A 20,823-nucleotide genomic window follows, 5' to 3' on the forward strand; every position below is an offset into this window, starting at 1 on the left:
AACGGTAGCCAGCTGGTGCAGTGGCTGTACGTTTGGTAAACCTCCTTCCCGATGCCCAAAGACATGTGTTACAGTGCTAGTGAAATTAGCACCCTCTGTGTTGCTGTGAGTTGCTGGTTTGAGTCCGGGTGAATGGAGGGCAGAGCATCGTTTTTTTTTGGAGGTTATAGTTACATCCAGCAGTTATTCCACCTGTAGAGCAGCAATGACACAGGTCCATGACAGTATTTTGCAGCAAAAAGCACAAGCAGACCTAAAACAAAATTGACCAATAGACCAATGACTCAATATTCACACCAATGACTTGAGCTCTCTTGATTTTTAAATGTTAGTCTACTATATTAAGCATTTAAAATAAATGAAGAGTTTGGTTCCAAAACGCTATGCCTAATATCCACCATTTTAATACATTTTCATAAATATTTTTTTTTACATTTTGTTTTCTAAGTAATTTCAGTAGAAATGTTTTTGGATATTGTTTGATTTTATTTATCTTTACTCAATCAAAACAACTCAACTACAATTCGATTGATATTTCCTGGAATAGGCACATGACTTTTTAATGGTTTTTTTTAATAGATTTATAGCGTTTTGGAACCAAACTCTTCAAATATTCTCAGAACTGACTTAAAATTAACGAAGATCTGCCCAGATCAATCCAAATATGTGAATCCAAAATCATTGAAAATGTCAGAAATGGATGCAGCATCCTGTTAACCCTTAAAACCATAACATTTTTAAATTTCCCTCAGGATGAATAACATCTATCTATCTATCTATCTATCTCAATATTGTACAAATTGGCCAAACAACTTCTATAATGCTAATTTATGCTAATTATGTCAATTATGCAAATTGCCCAACATATGCAATTTAGCATCCGGCAGTTTCTATATGCTGGGTACCCATACTATACATTTCTAACATAAAACTTTGGTGGACACAACATTTCCGGGTCCACAATGGGGCTCTATGGGCTGGCAAGTAGACTAAACGGTTAGAATTAAAGTGTTGCCATTGGGTTTACTAACTTGCTGCTATGTAGTTAACAGGCTACATCTTTCACTTTGCAAGAATGCATTGAAACTGCGGAGCATTTGCGAGACATAAACAGCACTCAGGCAGGCTCTCCGCGCACATTCAGTAAGCTCGTGACTACCCTCCTACAATACTTTGCGCGCCTGCTAGGATCTCCTGCCAGTAACGTTTTACTTACAGCAGCACGTAAGTAGCCACCGTGGGTTATGCAGGAAATTCGAGTTTTGCATAGTTATACATGCAGATGCATATGCAGCGAGGACAATAACATGTTTTAATATAGTTTTGTGCAGCATTCGTATTTTTCGGGCCTTGTTAGCATGTCGCTAACATCTCCATTTACACACAACTTAGCTGGTTAGCATCTTCATAGCACAGATAGTGGTGGTTAATGTAAGGGCAACATTTCTTGAGAGTGTTTTGCGAGTGAATCTTTGAGACGTGGTCAGTTAACTTTGCATTTAGGGTAGCAATGCCATAAGTCAACCATGCAGCACAGATAATAATGGCCTGAGCTAATACTATTGCTAATTTATGAATTAGTGTATATTACTCATTGGTCAACGGTACATTTCAGTGTTGTGCGCGATGGTGACCCGCGTATGTGTTACTCCATCTGATGATAATGATGATCTGACCTGTCACTAATTTGAAACTATCCTGGTTAGCTGTATTAACTATACTTAGCTTGCAACTTTGTAACATGTTAGAGTATTGACCTACCGCCATAATCTAGAATGATAACGTTATATCTCTTCCCTAGCCACCAGTAGCCTACCTCGTTTATCTCATGCTTAACTAACGTTAATCACTAATTTAATGCTATGCATGGTGGTGCTGCTTATTTTTCCAAACAGTACTTTTAATCATGCAGTGGTTTTCAGATGCGTACAACAAACACGTAGACATGCAAGAAAGGCTGCAAATGTGTATTGCAGTTTTATTTCTAACATCTTTTTTGGTTGTTTACCAGGAACAGAATGCCCAAGTCAAAGGAATTGTTGTCTTCATCCTCTGGCAGTGACTCTGATAGTGAAGTTGACACTAAGGTACTTGCATCAGATTACTTACCTACGTTTTGTGTGTGTGCCTACTGTATGCACTTTAGATCTGTTTTTCTTATTTATTTTATCTATTAAAAAACACTCCCAACCTAAATAACCTTTAGATGTGCTTTTTCTAGCAGTCACTTTGAATAAAGACCTGCTAAATAATCAAATGTAGTTGTGGTGTGCTCTGGAGAGATTCCTGACCATAGAGCTAAACTGGATGTTAACAGGAGGGGAAATCTTACCTTTATAGCCTACCATGACCGCATGGGATTGCAGAAGCACCACATGGGATTTCACAAAAGAAATCATAAACCTTATTATACTGCTCTGTAGAACAAATAACCCAGACTCTCAGCCACTCTGAGCCAGTCAGCAATCTATTGCTGAACCACTGATGTAGCTGTTAGTGTTATTGACTTGATTCTACACTTGATTCTGTTTGGGTGACTCTCATTGCAGGCATATTGCCTGTACTCTTAAGAACATAATTTGAAATCATTTTTCCCTGTGTTGTGTTATTGATTTCTCCGGTAATTAGCATGTAGTAAGCAGTGCAACATGCACCAGTCCAATCGATACTATCAACTTTCGTGCAAGATCACATTTCTCTTTATCCCTCTTGTGCTGTTGAACAATTGATAATTGGCCAACAAGCTCTACGTAAGAAAACAATGGATTATAGGCTGAAGCAGAACTGCCTGACAGATGTGTTCCTAGTACAGGGGTGGGCAAACTTTTTGGCTCAAGGGCCACATTGGGTTTTGAAAATTGGCCGGCGGGCCGCACAACAACCGCCCCCACCCCCCCTATAGCCTATAATTTAGTATGAAAAGTATTTGTTTTAAAATATTAATTGCTTAAAAATTCTGCTAATTTTATGCTGTTTAACAAATGTATAAATTGTGCACTGTCGCTTTAAGACAGTCGCTTTAATTCACGTTTATTTCTCAATGATCTTCTGTCTGCTCCGCTATGGCTAGTGCTGTACCTACGGCTGGGCCCTCTCACAGTTTTTAAATGGTCAGTAGTGGGAACTACTGTTGCCTTCATGATTTCCTTTTAAAACTTTCTGAAGGAGATATCAATTATCAACAATCACAAGCCAGCTGGAACCTGCGGCTCTCTCTCCCTCTCGTGAGTGCAGACGCGTTCCCAATTAAATGGATTGCATAATGTTCACGTTAGATCTGCTGCAAATGAGATAACTAAGAGTTAACTTAGTTTAACATGATGTTATCTCTATTTAACATGATGTTTTGACATTGACATTGTAAACGTTATCTAAGGAGAGTGAAAAGCAGTTTGCAGTAAAGCTAACCTAAACCAACGTCGTCTCTATCGCAGGAAAAAAATAGCGAGCAGCCTGATAACTAAATGAAATGCTCGGCGGGCCGGATGAAAGTGCTTGGCGGGCCGGATCCGGCCCGCGGGCCACAGTTTGCCCACCCCTGTCCTTGTACCTTAACTGAAATTGAGTTACAAATAAAGCCAAGATGTGCTTACACGGATTGGTGGGTGTGCTCTTTTTCCCCAAAAATGCAATATACTTGTTACTTGTTATAAATACATGTGGAGCACCTCTCCCTCCATTAAAAAAACAACAGTCCTGATTGATTCAGTGATGAAACCTTCTAACACTGAGGGGTGAATGTTGGGAACAGGCTTGGAATTTCACCATTTTAGGGGCAAGGCCACTTGGCCTTCAGTTTGGCATATTTGGTGGGGGGCACAAAGGCCACATGTCAGGGCACCAAGGCCAAAGTTAACTATACAGTAGTAGGCAATAAAAATGATCAAAGTTGTATTAAGCCTATTCACAGCAGTAGACCTGCATCACTGTATGAAACATTACAAAAACATGAAACATGACATATTACATAGAACTGTAAATCATCTGATCATCCAATATTTACAGATATCTAGGCTATATTTAACATTTATTTTATATTTAGCCTGTTATGAAATCATGTATTGAACAATTTAAGCACAGCTCAGCTTTAAGAAACTCAAATAGCCTAGATGCATGCTTAGCATTTTGTGATCATTAAGGCTACTTTCACAAACTCTTAGTCAGCTGTCCTCTGATTTGAATATTTACCGATATTTAGGCAATATTTGTAACATTTATTTTGTATTTGGCCCGTTATGAAATCATGTAGAACAATTTAAACACATTGTAAATCTTAAAGGCCAAATTTGGAGACATCCATGCATGTCAAAATGTAAAAGACTAAATTAATTTGTGCTGTGAATGCTAAGATTATTTTGACAGACCATAGGCTAAATAAAAATCGCTATTAGTTGGACGCAAAGCAGAATATTGAAAGAAGGGGGCACCAAGGCCACCATGGCCTGTAAACCTCTGATTTTCAAAGGGGCATCACGGCCAACGCAAGGAAATTCCTACCCTGGTTGGGAATTTACAGTACGTGTGATGTTTGTGTGTCACAGGCCAAGAGGAAGAGACCAGTGACTCCAGAGAAACCAGCAAAGAAACAGAAGGGCGGGGAAAGCTCCAGAGTGGGCGGGGCGTCCAAAAGCAGCAGCAGCAGTAACAAAGATGACAACATGTTTCAGGTAAGGGTGCATTTATATCACCAGGTTTCCCAACATGGTGGTCCTAAATTCTGGCCTAATTCCTTTTTTCGTGTCTTGTTCTGTTAAGTAGATTGGAAAAATGAGGTATGTGAGTGTTCGGAACTTCAAAGGCAAAGTTCTGATCGACATCCGTGAGTACTGGATAGACCAGGAGGGAGAGATGAAACCTGGGAGGAAAGGTAAATTAATATTTTGGGTCTTTCCATGGCAGCCAACATGCATGTGATGGCTTCAGGGTTAACAGCTGTGCAGAAATACCACATTTTTTACTCTTTTCCTTATTAATAATAGGTTTTCACAGGTCACCTTGTGTGGTATATTTATAAGTCTTTTTTAAAGGGAAAAAAGTCATTCAAATTTAATTGAAGTGCTTGTGAGAAAAAAGGTCCCTGGGGCTCTTTTGGGGTCCCACTATTAGCAAGTAGCATTTTCAGTAGCTAGATCAACCAATAAGGAAGCATCCAAAGAGATGTGCATACCTGCTTGCCAATTGTTTTACATGAGTACTCCGCATCAAAGTGTTTTGTTGGAGTGTATGGCTATATGGTCGGGGTCCTTGGAGGATGTAAAAATCTTCAAATGTTTTGAGTGATTCGTTTGCCATATGCCTTTTAGACACCTACTTTAATTTGTAAACTCCCAGGAATATGCCTCCTCTGTCCTACACACGGTGAGGTCAGCCCCCAAAAAGCTGAATCTGGTGATGTTGCAATGTCACCCAGTATTTATTTGGGTAGTTGTACTGTAGAAAACACCGGCCTTGGCCATGGTTTTGTCATGGCCATATTGGTAATCCAGTGATACTGGATCCTCGGTGGTTCATGAAAGCCGCTGGTGCATAGAGCTCCCAGACTGGGCATTAGCAGGTGCATTACGAGGAGCTTCTGTTGGCAGTGGCTAACGCATGTATGCAAAGGAGCTCTCTGCAGCGTATCATCTGACTGTGGAGGGCCATTTCCCCAGCACATTTATTTCAGCCAGTGTGAGACATGGCATGTAGCTTTATCTCTGAAAACAAAAACATCAATTCATTTGGTTCACATACTTTGAGGCCTTAAAAGACAAAAGCCGATGCTGACTTTGTATGTAATACTACTAGCATCATGTTAGTAGCTTGAATGTAGTCTTGGTAGTCAGTTGTCACTTTACTTTTTTTCTTTTCTTCTCTTCTCTTCTCTTCTCCTTCTCTTCTTGCATCCAGGAATCTCCCTGAATCCAGAACAGTGGAACCAGCTGAAAGAGCAAATCTCTGAGATTGACGATGCTGTGAGAAGGACATAAGATGTCTGCTTACTTCAGATGCCTGGCATAGTGTTCCTTTTTTAACTCCTTAAAAAAAAACTTTTTTCCATTATGGTTTCATATGTTTTTATAAACGAAGACCCATTTTTAAATAATGACCAGGACCACATTGTGTATATTTTTAGCTCAGTGTTTTGTTTATTCGAGCTGTTTGTTGCAACTTTCATTGTATATCATGATTGTTAATCATTAAAAGTACCTGTATGGTAGATTTGGGGCGGGCTACATAGGGTTTCATTGGGTTGGGTTAGAACCAATAAAACCAATAGAGGTTTTACCGAGTTTATGTGATTTGTGGTTTATATTGAGAGCCTGTTTCATATTTAGTTTTGAATTGTGTAATAACATTATCATGTGTCTTATGTCATGGATATATTTATTCAGAGGCGATTGCTCTAAGACTACAGGGAAGCTCAGCCTCCTTTAAAATATGGAAAATTTAATCAAATACTACTGTATTACATTAGCCTACTATTCCAACTAGAACATGCTAATAACATGTTCAACTTCATGGTTAGTTCATTAAGCAATAAGGTTTTACCGGTCAACTATCATGACTTCCCGCCCCTAATACATTGCTGTGACTATACGATCCATCTCGGCTTCACTGGACTTCAATGACACCTATTTAGCCTATTTAAACTCCCCCAAAGTGAACTGGTAAAATGTAGGCAAGCCAGCTACCATGTCTCAACTCTATACTGTTTGGTCGAATCTGGATTGTGGGATAACTTTTTCCCTCAAAGAACAATATAGCACCTTAAAAATATTAATTTAATAATTTACCATTTTTATGCTAGCTTATGCACAGCGTCTCCTATTCCAAAGAGCAGCAACCACTAGTGGTGCATTTAAAATACAACTAAGAAATTGTACTGCAAAGAAATTCAATGCTCTCCTTTACAAAAACCTCTATTCTCAACAGTTACTGCTTTTCAACTCTAGGTGGTGCTACATGAAAACGTTTTGTGTGGCAAAGATTGAACGATTTGAAGAACAGCATGCTCTTGTTTTGAGAAATTTAGAAATTTGCAGATGCAACACAGTTTACATCACAGTTTTCTCTTTGGAAGTTGCACTAGCATCTCCATGGGGAAAATCATGACAGAATCACAATGTGACTGATATAGTCAGTGGAAGACTTGAACAACACCATGATTCACAGGGGTGGACATGACATGATTGGTGTCTCAACATTGTGAATGAGATGGGGTGTTCACTTTTCACCATATTCAATGACAAGATATAATCAGGGGCCGTTACAGAGTAGAAGTAGGCTTCTACCTGTTCATGCAGGCTATGTTCTGCTACACACTCAAGCCAAGTTTACACACGTCATGTCTGATTAATAACAGTCAACAGAGTTCTGTAAAGGGCAGGGTGTTGGAGTGACCTGTAATGCCATATATAGTAACAAATAGTTATTCACTGTTTTAAACAATGTCTGACTACCAATATGTGGTGCCAGGCGAACTTTAGATATGTAGGCCTATAAGAATAAGGTCTGAAATTCTTCTGTCTTGGAAAGTGCTATTTCCAGACACTGAATTATGTTTACACAGGCCTGCTGTCTGCAAGCATGCAACAGCATATGCCAAATTCTTGAAGGGTGGGCAGGAATGTAATTTTAAGCGACATAGCACCAACACCAACTAATACGTCAGCATTCATAACCCTTTTATTACAAGAATTGGTTGGTCCTTAACATGAAATCCCCTTTCATATTTAGGCCGTATAGTCTAAGTTCTCACTTGGTTCATTCAGTCTAAGTTTTCTTATGGAATCAAGTTGAAACGAATAGTTCTATTATAGGTTAACTACACTTTGCAAAGCCTTACAACTTCAATGGATATATGACCAATCAACTTGATTCATGTTATTGTAAATGCACATGAACACACGCCCACATTGCTTAGGAGGTCTTTAGGACCCTGCAATCCACAGCATGTGATGTCGCCTTCATAAGAGAAACACGGCAGTGTGAGAACCATCAGTCATTTGACACAACGTGTTCTGTTATTGAAGCTCAAAGAAGGAACGGTCACCGTGTAGAATGAGAGAACTTCATTTCAAAGACAACTTTTGGGTAAGCTTTTGACTGTAGGCTGACATTTAGATGGATTTGAAGGCATGTCGGAAATCTTGATTGCACACCCTAGGCTACCTAGTTTGTCTGTCACAGATGTTGAGTCAAGTGTGTTCTTTCATCACATCTGCCAATGTGTTGCTTAGCCTATACTTTCATGTTACGATAGGATTCTACCGTATAGGCTACTTTTGATAAGTTTAATATTCTCCTTGTATTTCACAAATTGTCCTCCAGAGTTCATATGAGGAAACATCGCCGAACTGTGCGAGACTAGTGGTCAGCCTGTCACAACAGTGCTTCCAAAGCACACAAATCGCGTGCGCTTCACATGCTATAATCGTTATGTCTATGATTACAACCGGTAAATAAGTCCATATCCGCCGGATTATTAAACAAAAGAAAACCATACTCGTGATTACCATTGTTAATTGATATTTCCGGTCACTTAATTGCCTGTTGGATTGGTTTGAAGGCTATTGAATGCGTGCGTGAGATAGGTGGTATTCTTTAAAAACAAAACAGAAGCTTATTTTTGGCCCCAAGACGTTGGTGTGGTTTCAGAGCAGATTACATGCCTGGGACAAAAAATTACAGGGATTCTTAAAGACTGTGGAAGATCATTATTTCACACTGAGCGTATTTAACTGTAGGCCGCCTCATGGAATAGAGCATCTCTTGAATTATTGAAATGTTATCACAATGTAAGCCTAATGACAAATAGTTGTTCCATATTATTCCGACGACAGTAGTCCACTAACTTCGGAAATAAAAATTCCGAATGTGAAAGTGTTCAATGTCCTTTCAAAAATGAAAATGACAGCCTATAGAGGCTATAATCAGTTCAGCACTGGATATGTAGTTTACTAATGGATTCTACAAGATAGTGCAAATGCTGTTGTAGCCCAATCAAAAGCCTATCACATAAAGACTTTTCTCAGCATTTAGACTATAGGCTACAAAATGTAGTTTTGCAATCTTCCTGACTGTCACATGTTTTCTCTGACATTCACAAGAACACTGACATCACCTGCACTGGTGGCTATGACAACATTATTCAGCATCTGAATGATGGCAGGAGGACTTGCAAAGAGATTGAAGACTTCATGAAAGCAAGGTGTGCTTCCCCCTCACCCCACCCCCACATGTATATCCTCGAATATCTCTTTTCATTGAGCAGTATTTCCTCAGATTAGCACTCACAGCTAACTCCGGCTTATTTACAGCTTTCTGTCAGTCAATGAGCATAATATGAGATTCTACATAGGTTCCTGTTTTCAGGTTACTTCACTAATTGTATAGTCCATTCTTTGAAATGCATTTCCTTGTGGAACCTTACCCTTGAGTTCAAATTTGCTTGTAATGATTAATCCAGGAAAGATTTAATCAAGGTTATGAGGACGGGGAAAAGCTAGAGTGAAGTAGGCTATGACTCTCACGGTATACAGGTTGTTTTCTTTATTTGCCCAGTTGGGGTAGGAGTGTTTCTGCTGTACATAACCAAAAACACTTATCTAGATGTCCTTTCAAACTGCCTGAAGGCACTAGCCTACTGTATACTGCCTACAATACTGTAAGTGGTGAAGTGTTAGGCATGATGAGTGAAGAAATACATAGCATACAGAGTGCTGAAACTTTTTGTGTGTGTGTGTGTGTGTGTGTGTGTGTGTGTGGGGGGGGGGGGTGTCAAAGTCAACCCAACCCAAGTGATCTGGCGGCAATATTGGATTTTGTTGAAAACCTTAAAAAGTTTTCACAGGTCACAACCAAATTTGGCTCAGATGATCTTTAGACCAAGCCTCACCAAAGTTATTGAATAGATTTTTCATTTTAGAAAGCATATGCGTGTTACAACCAATCGAAATCCCCAAACAGGAATGAACTCATGTCTCTGCAACGCTTTCATGTATCAAAACCAAACGTGGTACATGGCCAACTTGTGACATCAGAATTGATCCATCCGCTATATTAATTTAGTTGCTTGACACACTTGGGGGCAGCCGTGGCCTACTGGTTAGTGCTTCGAACTCCTCGGTTCGAAACCCGACCAGTAGGAACGGCTGAAGTGCCCTTGACCAAGGCACCTAACCCCTCACTGCTCCCCGAGTGCCGCTGTAGCAGGCAGCTCACTGCGTCGGGATTAGTGTGAGCTTCACCTCACTGTCTGTTCACTGTGTACTGAGTGTGTTTCACGGATTGGGATAAATGCAGAGACCAAATTTCCCTCACGGGATGAAAAGAGTATATATACTTATACTTACTGATGTGAGAGCCATGTGTCTGATGTATAGCATCTGAATAGCATCGAGTTGCGCTGGGCTGCTTGGCCCCATTATTGCTGCCTGCAGCTATATTTGCTTCTATTGTTGTACATAGTTTTGCATTTTAAGAAGGTCTAATATAACAATGTTCTGTTTGCTTTCCCATCCTTTAAGGACCATAAAATTGTATTTACCTTGGAATTTGATATTTAAATCAGAATAATATTCATAATGTGAATTGTTGCATAATGTAATGCAATGCAAAGGAACAGCGACATGCTATTTTTCTAGGTTATATTCTGCAAATTTGCACTGATATTCATCCACTGTGATTTTTGCAAACTGCTAATAAGCAGAGACGAGCAGACCAGCTTCAGTGAATATATTAAAGCAAAGCTTTATAGGAGTAATCATAGCAATATCTGTACCAAAGGGCAAGTAACCAAACAGGTCTGCTTTTCAGCATTGGTCAGGGCAAAGGCCATGGTGAGGCATCATTTTTGAAACTCTTGATCTGTTTGTCTAACCACATGTATAAATAGTAATAGTAATGCATATGGAACTTATTATCAGAGTGCAGTCTTACGAGTATTGAGTCTTGACATTTATTTCACTAGACTAGACCATGTGATTTCATAGAACATGTAGGAAAGGATGCCACAGGGAAATAAATATATCTTGTCCTGTCTATGAACCACCTGTCTATACCTGTATATCACATTGCACTTTTCTGCTTTTTTGCACTTCTGGGTAGACGCAAACTGCATTTCGTTGTCTTTGTACTTGCACTCTGCACAATTACAATAAAGTTGAATCTAATCGAATCTAATCTAATCTAAATAACATATCAATATCTGATTTATTACTAGAGCCACAATAGAGGAGAAGTACGCAAAGGAGCTTCTTGGTTTATCAAAGAAAGTGTGTGGACATAATGAAATGAAGTAAGTAATGCAGATCACTATCAAATATGTTTTGCATGCAGGAAGTGAACTTCAGTCAAATAGTCCAATTATGCCTACCATATGTAAGTGATAAAACTTTGCTGTGTCATCATTTTGAGAGCGTTGGACTTTCATAACAATGACGATGTTTCACACAATTTAATGATTTAATTATTAAACAACTTAAATGAAGGCTGAATGAATAGTAAAATGAGTTTGAAAAACAATCTCCTGATATTTACTTTATATCTAGTACAGTGGATTGTATGTACCATGCAAGTCATTGTCATAACACTTATAGTTTATACAGTATAATGTTGTATCAACTTAAATGTATAAGACAATTGATAGCCATTGTATGGTAGTCTGCAGTAATAGTGGTTGAGTTTCACTTTTTACCTTAAAATGTGATCTGTCAAGTTCTTTTTTGTAATGGTACAAGACACATTTACCATAAACCTGCTGAGCTTTTAAAAGCTATTGCATGGAAAACACCGAATCTGCAAATGGGCAAACCTGCAAAACGGCTATGTGACGTTTGTCATAAATTTGTAGATTTTTTTTAAGATTTGCGTTTTTCTGATGTATAATAATTCAACAAAAAGTATGAAATGTCAACTTAAGTATTAAGACTAACCCTTGGGAGTATTCATGCCATCTGATTAACTAGCCTATATAAATGTGGGTGTTCAGCTCAGGAAGTTCCCTTGGCATTTGTTGGGTTAGATGGTTGCCAAGATAGCCATAACAGAGAATTGCTTATGAGTAAGATAGCGTTCAGTGTATTTACATTTTTATATCACATTGCCCTATTGTAAATTAATTTGGACAAACACAGTGACCTCTGTGACTGGGCCTCTGTGAAGCCATACTGTATAGCTATAAATAGACCATTATATTGTGTTGTTGTACGGGGGAAGACAATAAATTTGCTCATGTGTTTTTATCTGAAGACTCATGGAAGCAAATTAAGAGGACCACAGTAGTATAATTTTAGAAGAGTGTTGTATAGTAGTGCCATTATGTAAATGCGGTAGTTTTTATACTGGTCTGAGATGCATGTGTTTTGGTCTTTGCAGTACACTAAAGCGATCCCTAGATGTTTTTAAGTTACGTAAGTAATCTAGTTTCTCTCTGATCTTATAAATTGATTTTCAGACAAGTCTGAACATTCTCGTTTGAACCCAAACTCAAACAATTTAAAAAAGGTATCTAAACATATCTTTCATAGAAACCGAAAATGTGGGCTTGTCCCATCTTCAGTTGGCTCACACCATACGAGAGGAAGCAAAAAAGCTGGAGGATTTCAGAGAGAAACAGAAAGAAGCCAGAAAAAAGGTACCAGTCCCATAGTGAAAGCAACATTAACTTAGACCTATAAGACTATTAAAAATGTACTGTAGCATATTTAGTGACCAGATGGGTATCTTGCTTGCAGAAAAGCAACTCACCATTAACTATTTTGAAACCACATATGGCTAAACCATTGCCTTCTTTTCACTATGGCTCATGCATTTTGTTTTGACAAATTTAGTCTAGTTTAGTTTTCATCATTGATGTGTTCTTCAAAAAACATCTGAGAATATTGCCGTGCAGTTGAGTGTGTGTTGTATTTTCTTAAGCTAGAACATCAGATGGATGGCCTACATAAGCAGAAGACCACGCAATACAAGAAAACCATGGAGGTAAGATATATCTGAACTGACATAGCCTAACACAGTGCTAATGGCAACTAACATAAACCTCTTATGGAAAGGGAAGTGTTGGTCTGCAGCAACTCAAATGGAGGAAGTAAAGATTTTAACCTCTTTTAACCAGCAGGAAGTAAGCAATAAAGGAGAAAACTGTCCTTACCACTGTCAGTAACATAGTTGCCTCTGGGTCCATTTAATGTTAGTTTAGTTTATGCACATAAGTTCAGAAAATGAAACAGCTCCGTCAAGCTTAGGTTTACTTCTGTTTTGAGAAGGGCGAGGAATTGAATTTTGGGTTCCTCTTTGTGCCCTCTGTGACTGAACTATGGAGAACAGTCAGTGCGTGCATGTAGTGCATTTGTTTGCTCTGTGGTTTTTATGGAACTGCTCATAATAGAGAAGATAGTTCATCTCACAAACTGCCATACACGCAATGATGTGAGTTCATTTGTGACATCGGTAAAGTGATTCTGCATAAGCCAGAACCAAACTATTAAGAAATAACGTGATGTACAGTGTTGTTTTGTTCCCATTTATTCCTTCTGTCAGTGTTGACAGAATAACATAGAAATGTTTACATGTGTTTAAATCACTGTCTGCTTAATGTAATAACAACCCTTTTGTGCTTGCATATTCCAACTCCTTGTCTCAAATGAGCAGTCCAAGAAGACTTATGAGCTGAAGTGCCGAGACAAAGAGGAGGCTGAGCAAAACATGAACAGGAGTGCCACCACAAGCAGCGCCAAACAGCAGGAGAAGGTACTACACACACTTATACCAAGCTGCAACAACAGTAGTCATGGAAAAGATGATCACCTGTCATTTTACAAACAGCTTAGGCCTACTTTATATGGACATTATTCATAGTGGATGGGCTCTGGTCGGACGTTTTTTTTTTTATTCAGGAAGGCAGTATGTAGGGCCTACTTCTCTTGCCACAATAATTCAGCAATACATACACATAATATTCATGATACAGAGTATGCTTATTTTCACACTAATGAATGCAGTTGGCATTTCCAACAAGCTGCCCAGGTGTTATCATTGTTTTTGAAATACTGAATAAGTCATTTACTGTGTGATAATTTGTTTGTTGTAATATTTGTCTGCATTTCAGTTGTATTCAAAAGCACAGCAAGCCAAGAATTCAGCTGAGGAAGCAGGTGAGAGCTTACCAGTTGAGTCATTGAGTTTTAAACAGGTGCATATTCTTAACAGTAACATGTTGTGAATTGTGTCCACATTATAAATGAAGTATTATCTTTCCTTTGACTTGTAGACAACATGTACAATAGCAACGTGTGCTCGCTGGGGAAGCTCAGGGACGAATGGCAGAACGAGCATGTCAAAGCATGTGAGGTTAGAGATTTTAAAATGTAGTAATGCCTTAAAGCAGAGATCTTCAACAGGAGGTCTATGATATAAATATATGAATCTATCAACAATTATTAATTTAACTGGTATGCATGTGTAATAGGCTGCCCACACGTTTAATAATGATAAACGTGGCAGACCCTGTAAATATCATTCTTGCACTTCATCAGTGTATCATAGATTGGATGTTTGCATGCTTCTCTGACAGATGTGCTCTACACCTAACTAACTGCACTTTGAACTGTATCAGCAATATTTGAAACACACTTGGCTTGTGTGTTTTATGGTTTACCATCCACAGTTCTTTGAGAACCAGGAAGCGGAGCGGATCAGCACTGTCAGGAACATGGTGTGGACCCATCTCAATCAGCTCTCTCAGCAGTGTGTCACAAGTGATGAGGTTTGTCTGTCAAACATTTGTTTTAAAGCTTTCTGCTGTCTGCAGCTCTCACTATAAAACCCAAATGTTCATTTTATGTAGTATGTATGTTAACAGTGCTAACACACATACCAGTAATGCCCCTTTCATGTACAGTAACATAGAAAAAATATTTTTTCTATATGTGGCCTACCTTGCATATTGAGATGTACAGTACATGACAGAGATTTACATGACAAATATTATGTTTCCTATATGATTTATAGACCTTGTATATCCCTACATATGTTCAGTTGACATAGGTGGAAATACTGTAAGATAATGTGGACATTACATGAGAAAAGTAATGTGTCATATATAGTCGTATAACTCCAGATGGTATAGCATTTTTCTGTTAGATGAAGTCATTAGTTTCTGTTTTAAACTCAAATCACTGTTCTATAATCCCAGCTATCAGACAGCACGTGGCCTAATAAGGAAAGCAAATGCAGATGGTGTATGTCAGCATTCTGTAAATTACAGAGCCAAACCAGAATCACCGGAATGTAAACAAAGTGATGTCACATCCACCTTGTAGTATGTCTTGGCCACATGTTAGTAGAGATGGCTGAGAAGTCATCTTTGAGTGAACCTGTGTCTTTGTGTACTATGGGATTTAGTTGTATGAAGAGGTGAGAAAGTCACTGGAACAATGTAACATCCAGGAAGACATTGAGCACTTCATCAACCTCAGGAGAACTGGAGACAAACCACCAGGTAGACATGAGCTCTTAAACAATTCCACAACATAGGCTAGTTACTGCAGTCTTTTTGTAATCCTTGTGTGCCCCTTTGTGTTCTACTTGCCATAACTGTGACTACGTTTTAGCTCACACAGTTCTTCTTTATCCTTTATGTTTCTGTGCCTCCTGTTCCTAGAGAAATAAAACAAAACCCCTTCAAAAAAGTCCTTAACCTTAAATACAGAACCCCTTCATTTGTGTATTATGATTAGGATTAATGTTCTGTGACTTCTGCTTCTGTAAACGTGGTTTCATTAGCTGTCTTTGTTCAGAATGCCGTTGCTCTTGAGATGTAATTTCTCCACATGGTGCAACGTGTGATTTTGAAATGCATGGGGTTAGCACATTTTACAGTGTGACAATTCAACGTGCCCAGTGACTACATCAATGCTTCTGTTCTACTCTCAGCACCTATACCATATGAAAACTTCTATAGCAACCAGAGAGCTCCCCCGCCACGCCAACCCCCTACAATCACCAGGTGAGAGGACAGATGGAGAACATGCCACTGCTGCCCTCAACATCTTTCAGACTTTCAGACCATGCATCAGAAAAATGAACATGCTGTACTGCACTGACCACTTACTACAAGTGGGTTTTAGAGATAGAATAACAAACACCCTAACACCAAAACAGTATCTATTATTTATATCTCTAACCAGTATTAACCAGCTTTTAGCTTCACAAACTCCCACACACACAGAAATACGCACTTCCTTTTAGTAGCATGCATGCTTAACAATAGCAAGAACAAGTAAGCGATGGGCAGTTAGTGTTCAGAGTTCTTTTCTGTATAAACATGTGTATGTGTCCTCACTATTTGTTTGTTTATTTCATGGAACAGAAGGATGCCACCCATTCCAGACAGCAATGCATCAGGTATGATATCATTGTTTTAGATTTTGTACTTCACTTGTGCTTTGAATATATGACTCCAGCTATGGAATTGAGTGGGAGGTGACCTTTATTTTACTGCTGATTCTAAGTTTCTTTTTAATGTTCTCACAGGTGATGTTCTCTACTCAAGCGTGACAGACCCAAGCTACAGCACCATACGATACTGATCACTAATGGTTATATGTGCGTGTATATTATTTTATATAATATATTATATTAGTATATTATACTATAGTATATTATTTTTTATGTAATATAACATTAAAGGAGAGCCTGCTGCTAACATTTAGTCAGTGGTATTTTAATCTATGCACTCCTCTGTTACAATCCTTATTTGCATTGATGTGCTTCTCTTTTTAGCTTTTTTGAATGACACTTCATCCCTGTATGGTTCTAATCACTAGAAAACCATCTGGGTTCTGTTTGTGGTTTCTACCTACTGAAGAGCGCTGTGACAGTCATCATCCCTTCTGTTGGGGAGAAAAAACAATGTTTTTGGCTTTTGATTATGAAGTGGAGTGATTTTGTAAATATGGAATACATAATTTAGAACTAAATGTAAGAGTAAGTTATTTATTGACAGATTGCAAACATTGTAATAAAAACACTGGATTTGACTCCTTGTCATATTTTTGTCCTCTGGAAGAGGAAAGGTCAGTAGTGGGAGAATACAGGAAAATGTTGACCGAAATGGCAACTGCAGAGCAGAAGACAGCAGGAATTTGTCACAGTATTTACCATAGCCTTAACTAATCTATGTTTTTTTCCTTCAATGCGTAAGGTGACTTGGTCTCCAAGTTTGTAAAATAGGAATCAAGGTCAGTTTTCTTTTTACATAGAGAAGTGAATAGACATAGGATCAAACTTCTAATACAAAACTTATTTTATTACATTCTGAAGCTCTTTATTAAAGCAATGGTTTGGAGTGAATTTCACCCTAGGGTCATTTGCATGATGACCGCGAGCCAAACACCCCCCCGGAAGCTTTTTTCCCTTGATCGAGTTCGCGCTATCAGTCTATATATCAGCCCAATGGCTTAGTGTTAGCACTTTTGTAACCAAAAGTGTATCTTGTAAATTACCCCAGTAATAATGTCTGGAATATTACCAAACTTCTACAGTAGTACAAAAAGGGTCTGTAATTTAACTTAGTCATTCAAATCAGGAACTGCACCTGATGTTTCATCTGTAGTTCTGATGAAGGCCAAATTGTACACACCACCTTCTCCTTGATACATAATAACATATGTATTATAACATAATGCTTCATACTATTCATATATTTAAAGTAAAAACAATAAACACCTGATTTTTATTTATCCTTTCATGATTTTTCTGTGGGTATCCAGAGGAACCTGTAGCCACCTGTTGGTGTGGGAGACGTGAAGCTCGTTCCGTAAGGGAACACACGGGTCCTGATGGTGCTGTGTTCTCTGATTGAGGTCTTAAAGCACACAGGCTCTCCCCGTTCTGATGAGTCCGTGTCAGTTGACAGAGTGGTTCTCACTATTTGGAGCCCTTGGAAACTTCCGCAAATATTGATCGGGTCGGATTTTTGTCCCTCTGTCTGGTCTTCTTGGCTCACTACTGAATCTTCCTGCTGGAGGTCCCATTCAATATCCTCAAGATACTGCTGCAGCTGAGCTTGGAGTAGCTCTTGGTCATCTTTCCTCCGCTTGGCATCCCTCTGAAACACTACTGCATCTTCTGCGGAGCTGGAATGTTCGCCGGCTGATCCAGAATCATCCTGACTGGGCCACAGACATCTTTTCACTCCAGTGCGTGGGCTTGCAGGTCCAGGTTTTAGGCATTCAGGTGTCTGGTCTGTCTGTGTCGGCGCTGATGAGACCTCTGTGTCCTGTGAGTCATATGCTGCGGTGCACACCCACTTATCCAAGCTGCGTAAATGCTGCTCAGTTGATGAGTAACCCAACCCATATGATGACAGTGAGCATGCAGCGGCTTGTTTGGTTGCTCCTGTTGATGGTGTCATGGTCTGTAACATGCGCACACACACATGCACACATACATACACAGCAAACAAAAACAAATGCAAATATAACAGCTGTGATGAAACATCAGATTTACACAGAAGCTCATGTTATTAAGATCTTAGCTTTGTGATAGTGTGTACTGTAACTTTGTATTACACATTATTTGTAAAGGACCATTTGTCTTACATGTAGTAGATGAGCCAGATGCTCTGCCTGCCTGGCCAGCTCTTTTAATTGTGAATTCTTCTCCCTCAGTGCAGATATCTCATCCTGTTTCCTTTGCAAAGTAGTGTGTAACTGTGGAAGATGCCATTGATTTACCCAGTGACACATACATTGACAGTAATTCACATTCAGTTCCATGAAAGGGTGCAGCAATAGTCAATACACTCTGTTTTTGCATTCGTAAGTCATGTCCAATAGTCCATCAATAACCATGTGCCATTGTACAGCCATATGTGTTGCATTCCCAATTACAAAGACTGTTCAATATCACAAAATGGTGCCGACAGTTGTGTTTGCTAAAGTTGGTGGTTCCCATAGTGTGGGCAAAAAAGAATAAGAACAGTTCTGGCCAAATTAAGCATACCTGTGTTACTTATATTAGCCTAGCGGCCTAGCCTTTACTGAATTTGGTATATTTGGTTACACACAGAATGTCATGCCTGCATTTCGAAAAACACATTATGTAACACCAGTGGGAATTCCTTTTCAAATAATAAAGCATATGGTAAACACTGAGAACTGTAATGACATAAGAGTATGGTCAGACTATATTTTTATTTTATATTTCTGAGAAATTAAATGTTAATTCATTAATTACCAGTACACATATGAACATCACATCTAGTTGAAGAGACAAAGACTATTGTAAGCAATGCTGGTATTTCCATATAATGTCCCTTTTGTCCTCACTTAGGCTATGTAAACCAATGAGGTCAACTCACCAGGGTAAAAAGAGGAAGGAGGGGTGACTTGCAGCATGTGCACTGACTCAAATGTGCTTTCACATGTCTACAGGATGATCATCAGAGCTCACTGTTTCCTCTTTGTTTTGACCAAACATCTCTTCTTTGTCATATAACCAAAAGTGACAAGAAAATCCACTATTGAGAAATTCTCTTGGATGTTTCTCTGAAGTTCTGAAAAGGTGCACTAGCAGAATTATTTTCAGCAGTGCCTCCCCACCCCCGCCACACACACACAGACGTTGTCACATAGGCCTACTGTCTAAATTCCTCCTTACCTGTCTGTTCAGTTCCAGGCTATCAACAAGGTCTGTTGGCTGCACAGCAACATCCAGACTGATAACATCTGATGCATCCATCGAGATCCTAGGTATCCACTTGGTATGTTCTAAATAACACAATCCATAACATACCACTTTTTATTTTATTTATGTAACATTTGTTTTTTTACATTTAAAAACATTTATAAATAATATAAACATAAATATTTGTAATATCCTGCCAGCCTATTGCTAAAAAAGACATGTTAGTGTAGTAGCCTATAGAACCTGTGCCTCTTTAATCCGAAATAGGCCTATAGGCTATCTTTAGGATGAGTCATTTACAAAATGTTACGACAGAAATAAAAGAAAAAAAAAAAAACTATGTGTAGGCTACCCTACTGTACATCTTCTGTCACTTGAGCGCACTCCTTGGGTGTTTTCAATACAGGCTATGAGTTGGAAATATATTAATAATATGTAGGCCTAGGCTAGCCTAAGCTCACAATAAACTTACCTGTGATGAATTCAAGAATGGCATCGTTTTCAAAGGAATCGACGATTGTTTCATTGTCTCGCTTAAAAAACAACAACATAAGACATTAGGCCTAGTAAAACAATTTATGTTACACGCATTATATACATTGAGTGCAAGTGAATATGATATTGGCTGTTTTATACCTACCTGAGGGTTGGTATCATAAGAAGGCACGTGTGTATAGAGGCAAGTATGCATTGCGGTCTGTGTGGTGAAATCTGTGCAGTGGAATGATGCTGCCTTCCCGCAGGCTGCAGCGAGATGTACTGGAGCTGGAGGGCGTGAATGAGTAAGCTACGCGGGGTTATGACCATAGGGTTACGACCAGGTTACGACTTGGCAGTTGTTGTCAGGTATGAAGTTTGGCGTCGCGTGCCTTGACTCCCCGCGCGCTCAGTAGCGCCAGTGGATTTCTCGCGGACGTTTTAAGCGCCACTTCACTTCCACGTTGGAGGGAGCCTGGCAGCCTGCATTGCTACCACTCCACGTCCTCTTTGTTCTAAATTAACAATGTGTACATCCAGACCGCTATGAGAAAATCTAGATCAAATCAACATCTCCGATAACTTCATCTTCATATAGGCCTAGGCTACTCACAAAAAGTTAGGGATATCTGGCTTTCGGGTGAAATGTAATGTTTCAGTAGCCTAAGAGTA

General features: G+C 39.0%; 3 protein-coding genes across 4 annotated transcripts; 2 read left to right on the forward strand and 1 right to left on the reverse strand.

Moving 5' to 3' along the window:
* Positions 1–976: 976 nt before the first annotated feature.
* sub1a (SUB1 regulator of transcription a) lies at positions 977–6,271 on the forward strand. Its single transcript, XM_042060349.1, has 5 exons — positions 977–1,224; positions 2,012–2,087; positions 4,542–4,667; positions 4,759–4,867; positions 5,890–6,271. The coding sequence occupies exons 2-5, from the start codon at positions 2,019–2,021 to the stop codon at positions 5,967–5,969; spliced, it is 384 nt and encodes a 127-aa protein (XP_041916283.1). The 5' UTR covers positions 977–1,224; positions 2,012–2,018; the 3' UTR covers positions 5,970–6,271.
* A 1,676-nt stretch (positions 6,272–7,947) lies between these two features.
* On the forward strand, positions 7,948–17,024 carry pstpip2 (proline-serine-threonine phosphatase interacting protein 2). 2 transcript variants are annotated; one of them, XM_042060083.1, is made up of 15 exons: positions 7,948–8,076; positions 9,093–9,193; positions 11,207–11,281; positions 12,361–12,395; positions 12,513–12,619; positions 12,904–12,966; positions 13,636–13,734; positions 14,093–14,138; positions 14,255–14,334; positions 14,651–14,749; positions 15,388–15,484; positions 15,919–15,991; positions 16,355–16,389; positions 16,519–16,590; positions 16,768–17,024. In XM_042060083.1, the coding sequence occupies exons 1-14, from the start codon at positions 8,044–8,046 to the stop codon at positions 16,572–16,574; spliced, it is 999 nt and encodes a 332-aa protein (XP_041916017.1). In that variant the 5' UTR covers positions 7,948–8,043; the 3' UTR covers positions 16,575–16,590; positions 16,768–17,024. The 2 variants fall into 2 exon arrangements, with proteins under 2 accessions (XP_041916017.1, XP_041916018.1); XM_042060084.1 differs by having other exon boundaries at positions 16,812–17,024.
* A 689-nt stretch (positions 17,025–17,713) lies between these two features.
* On the reverse strand, positions 17,714–20,662 carry LOC121680628 (multicilin). The gene is made up of 5 exons (XM_042060082.1): positions 20,315–20,662; positions 20,147–20,207; positions 19,648–19,757; positions 18,588–18,698; positions 17,714–18,403 (listed from the first exon to the last, which is right to left on the reverse strand). Exons 1-5 carry the CDS (start codon positions 20,363–20,365, stop codon positions 17,732–17,734), a joined length of 1,005 nt encoding a protein of 334 aa, XP_041916016.1. The 5' UTR covers positions 20,366–20,662; the 3' UTR covers positions 17,714–17,731.
* Positions 20,663–20,823: the final 161 nt, after the last annotated feature.

This window comes from Alosa sapidissima, chromosome 13 (genome assembly GCF_018492685.1).
Source record: "Alosa sapidissima isolate fAloSap1 chromosome 13, fAloSap1.pri, whole genome shotgun sequence".
NCBI lineage: Eukaryota > Metazoa > Chordata > Actinopteri > Clupeiformes > Clupeidae > Alosa > Alosa sapidissima.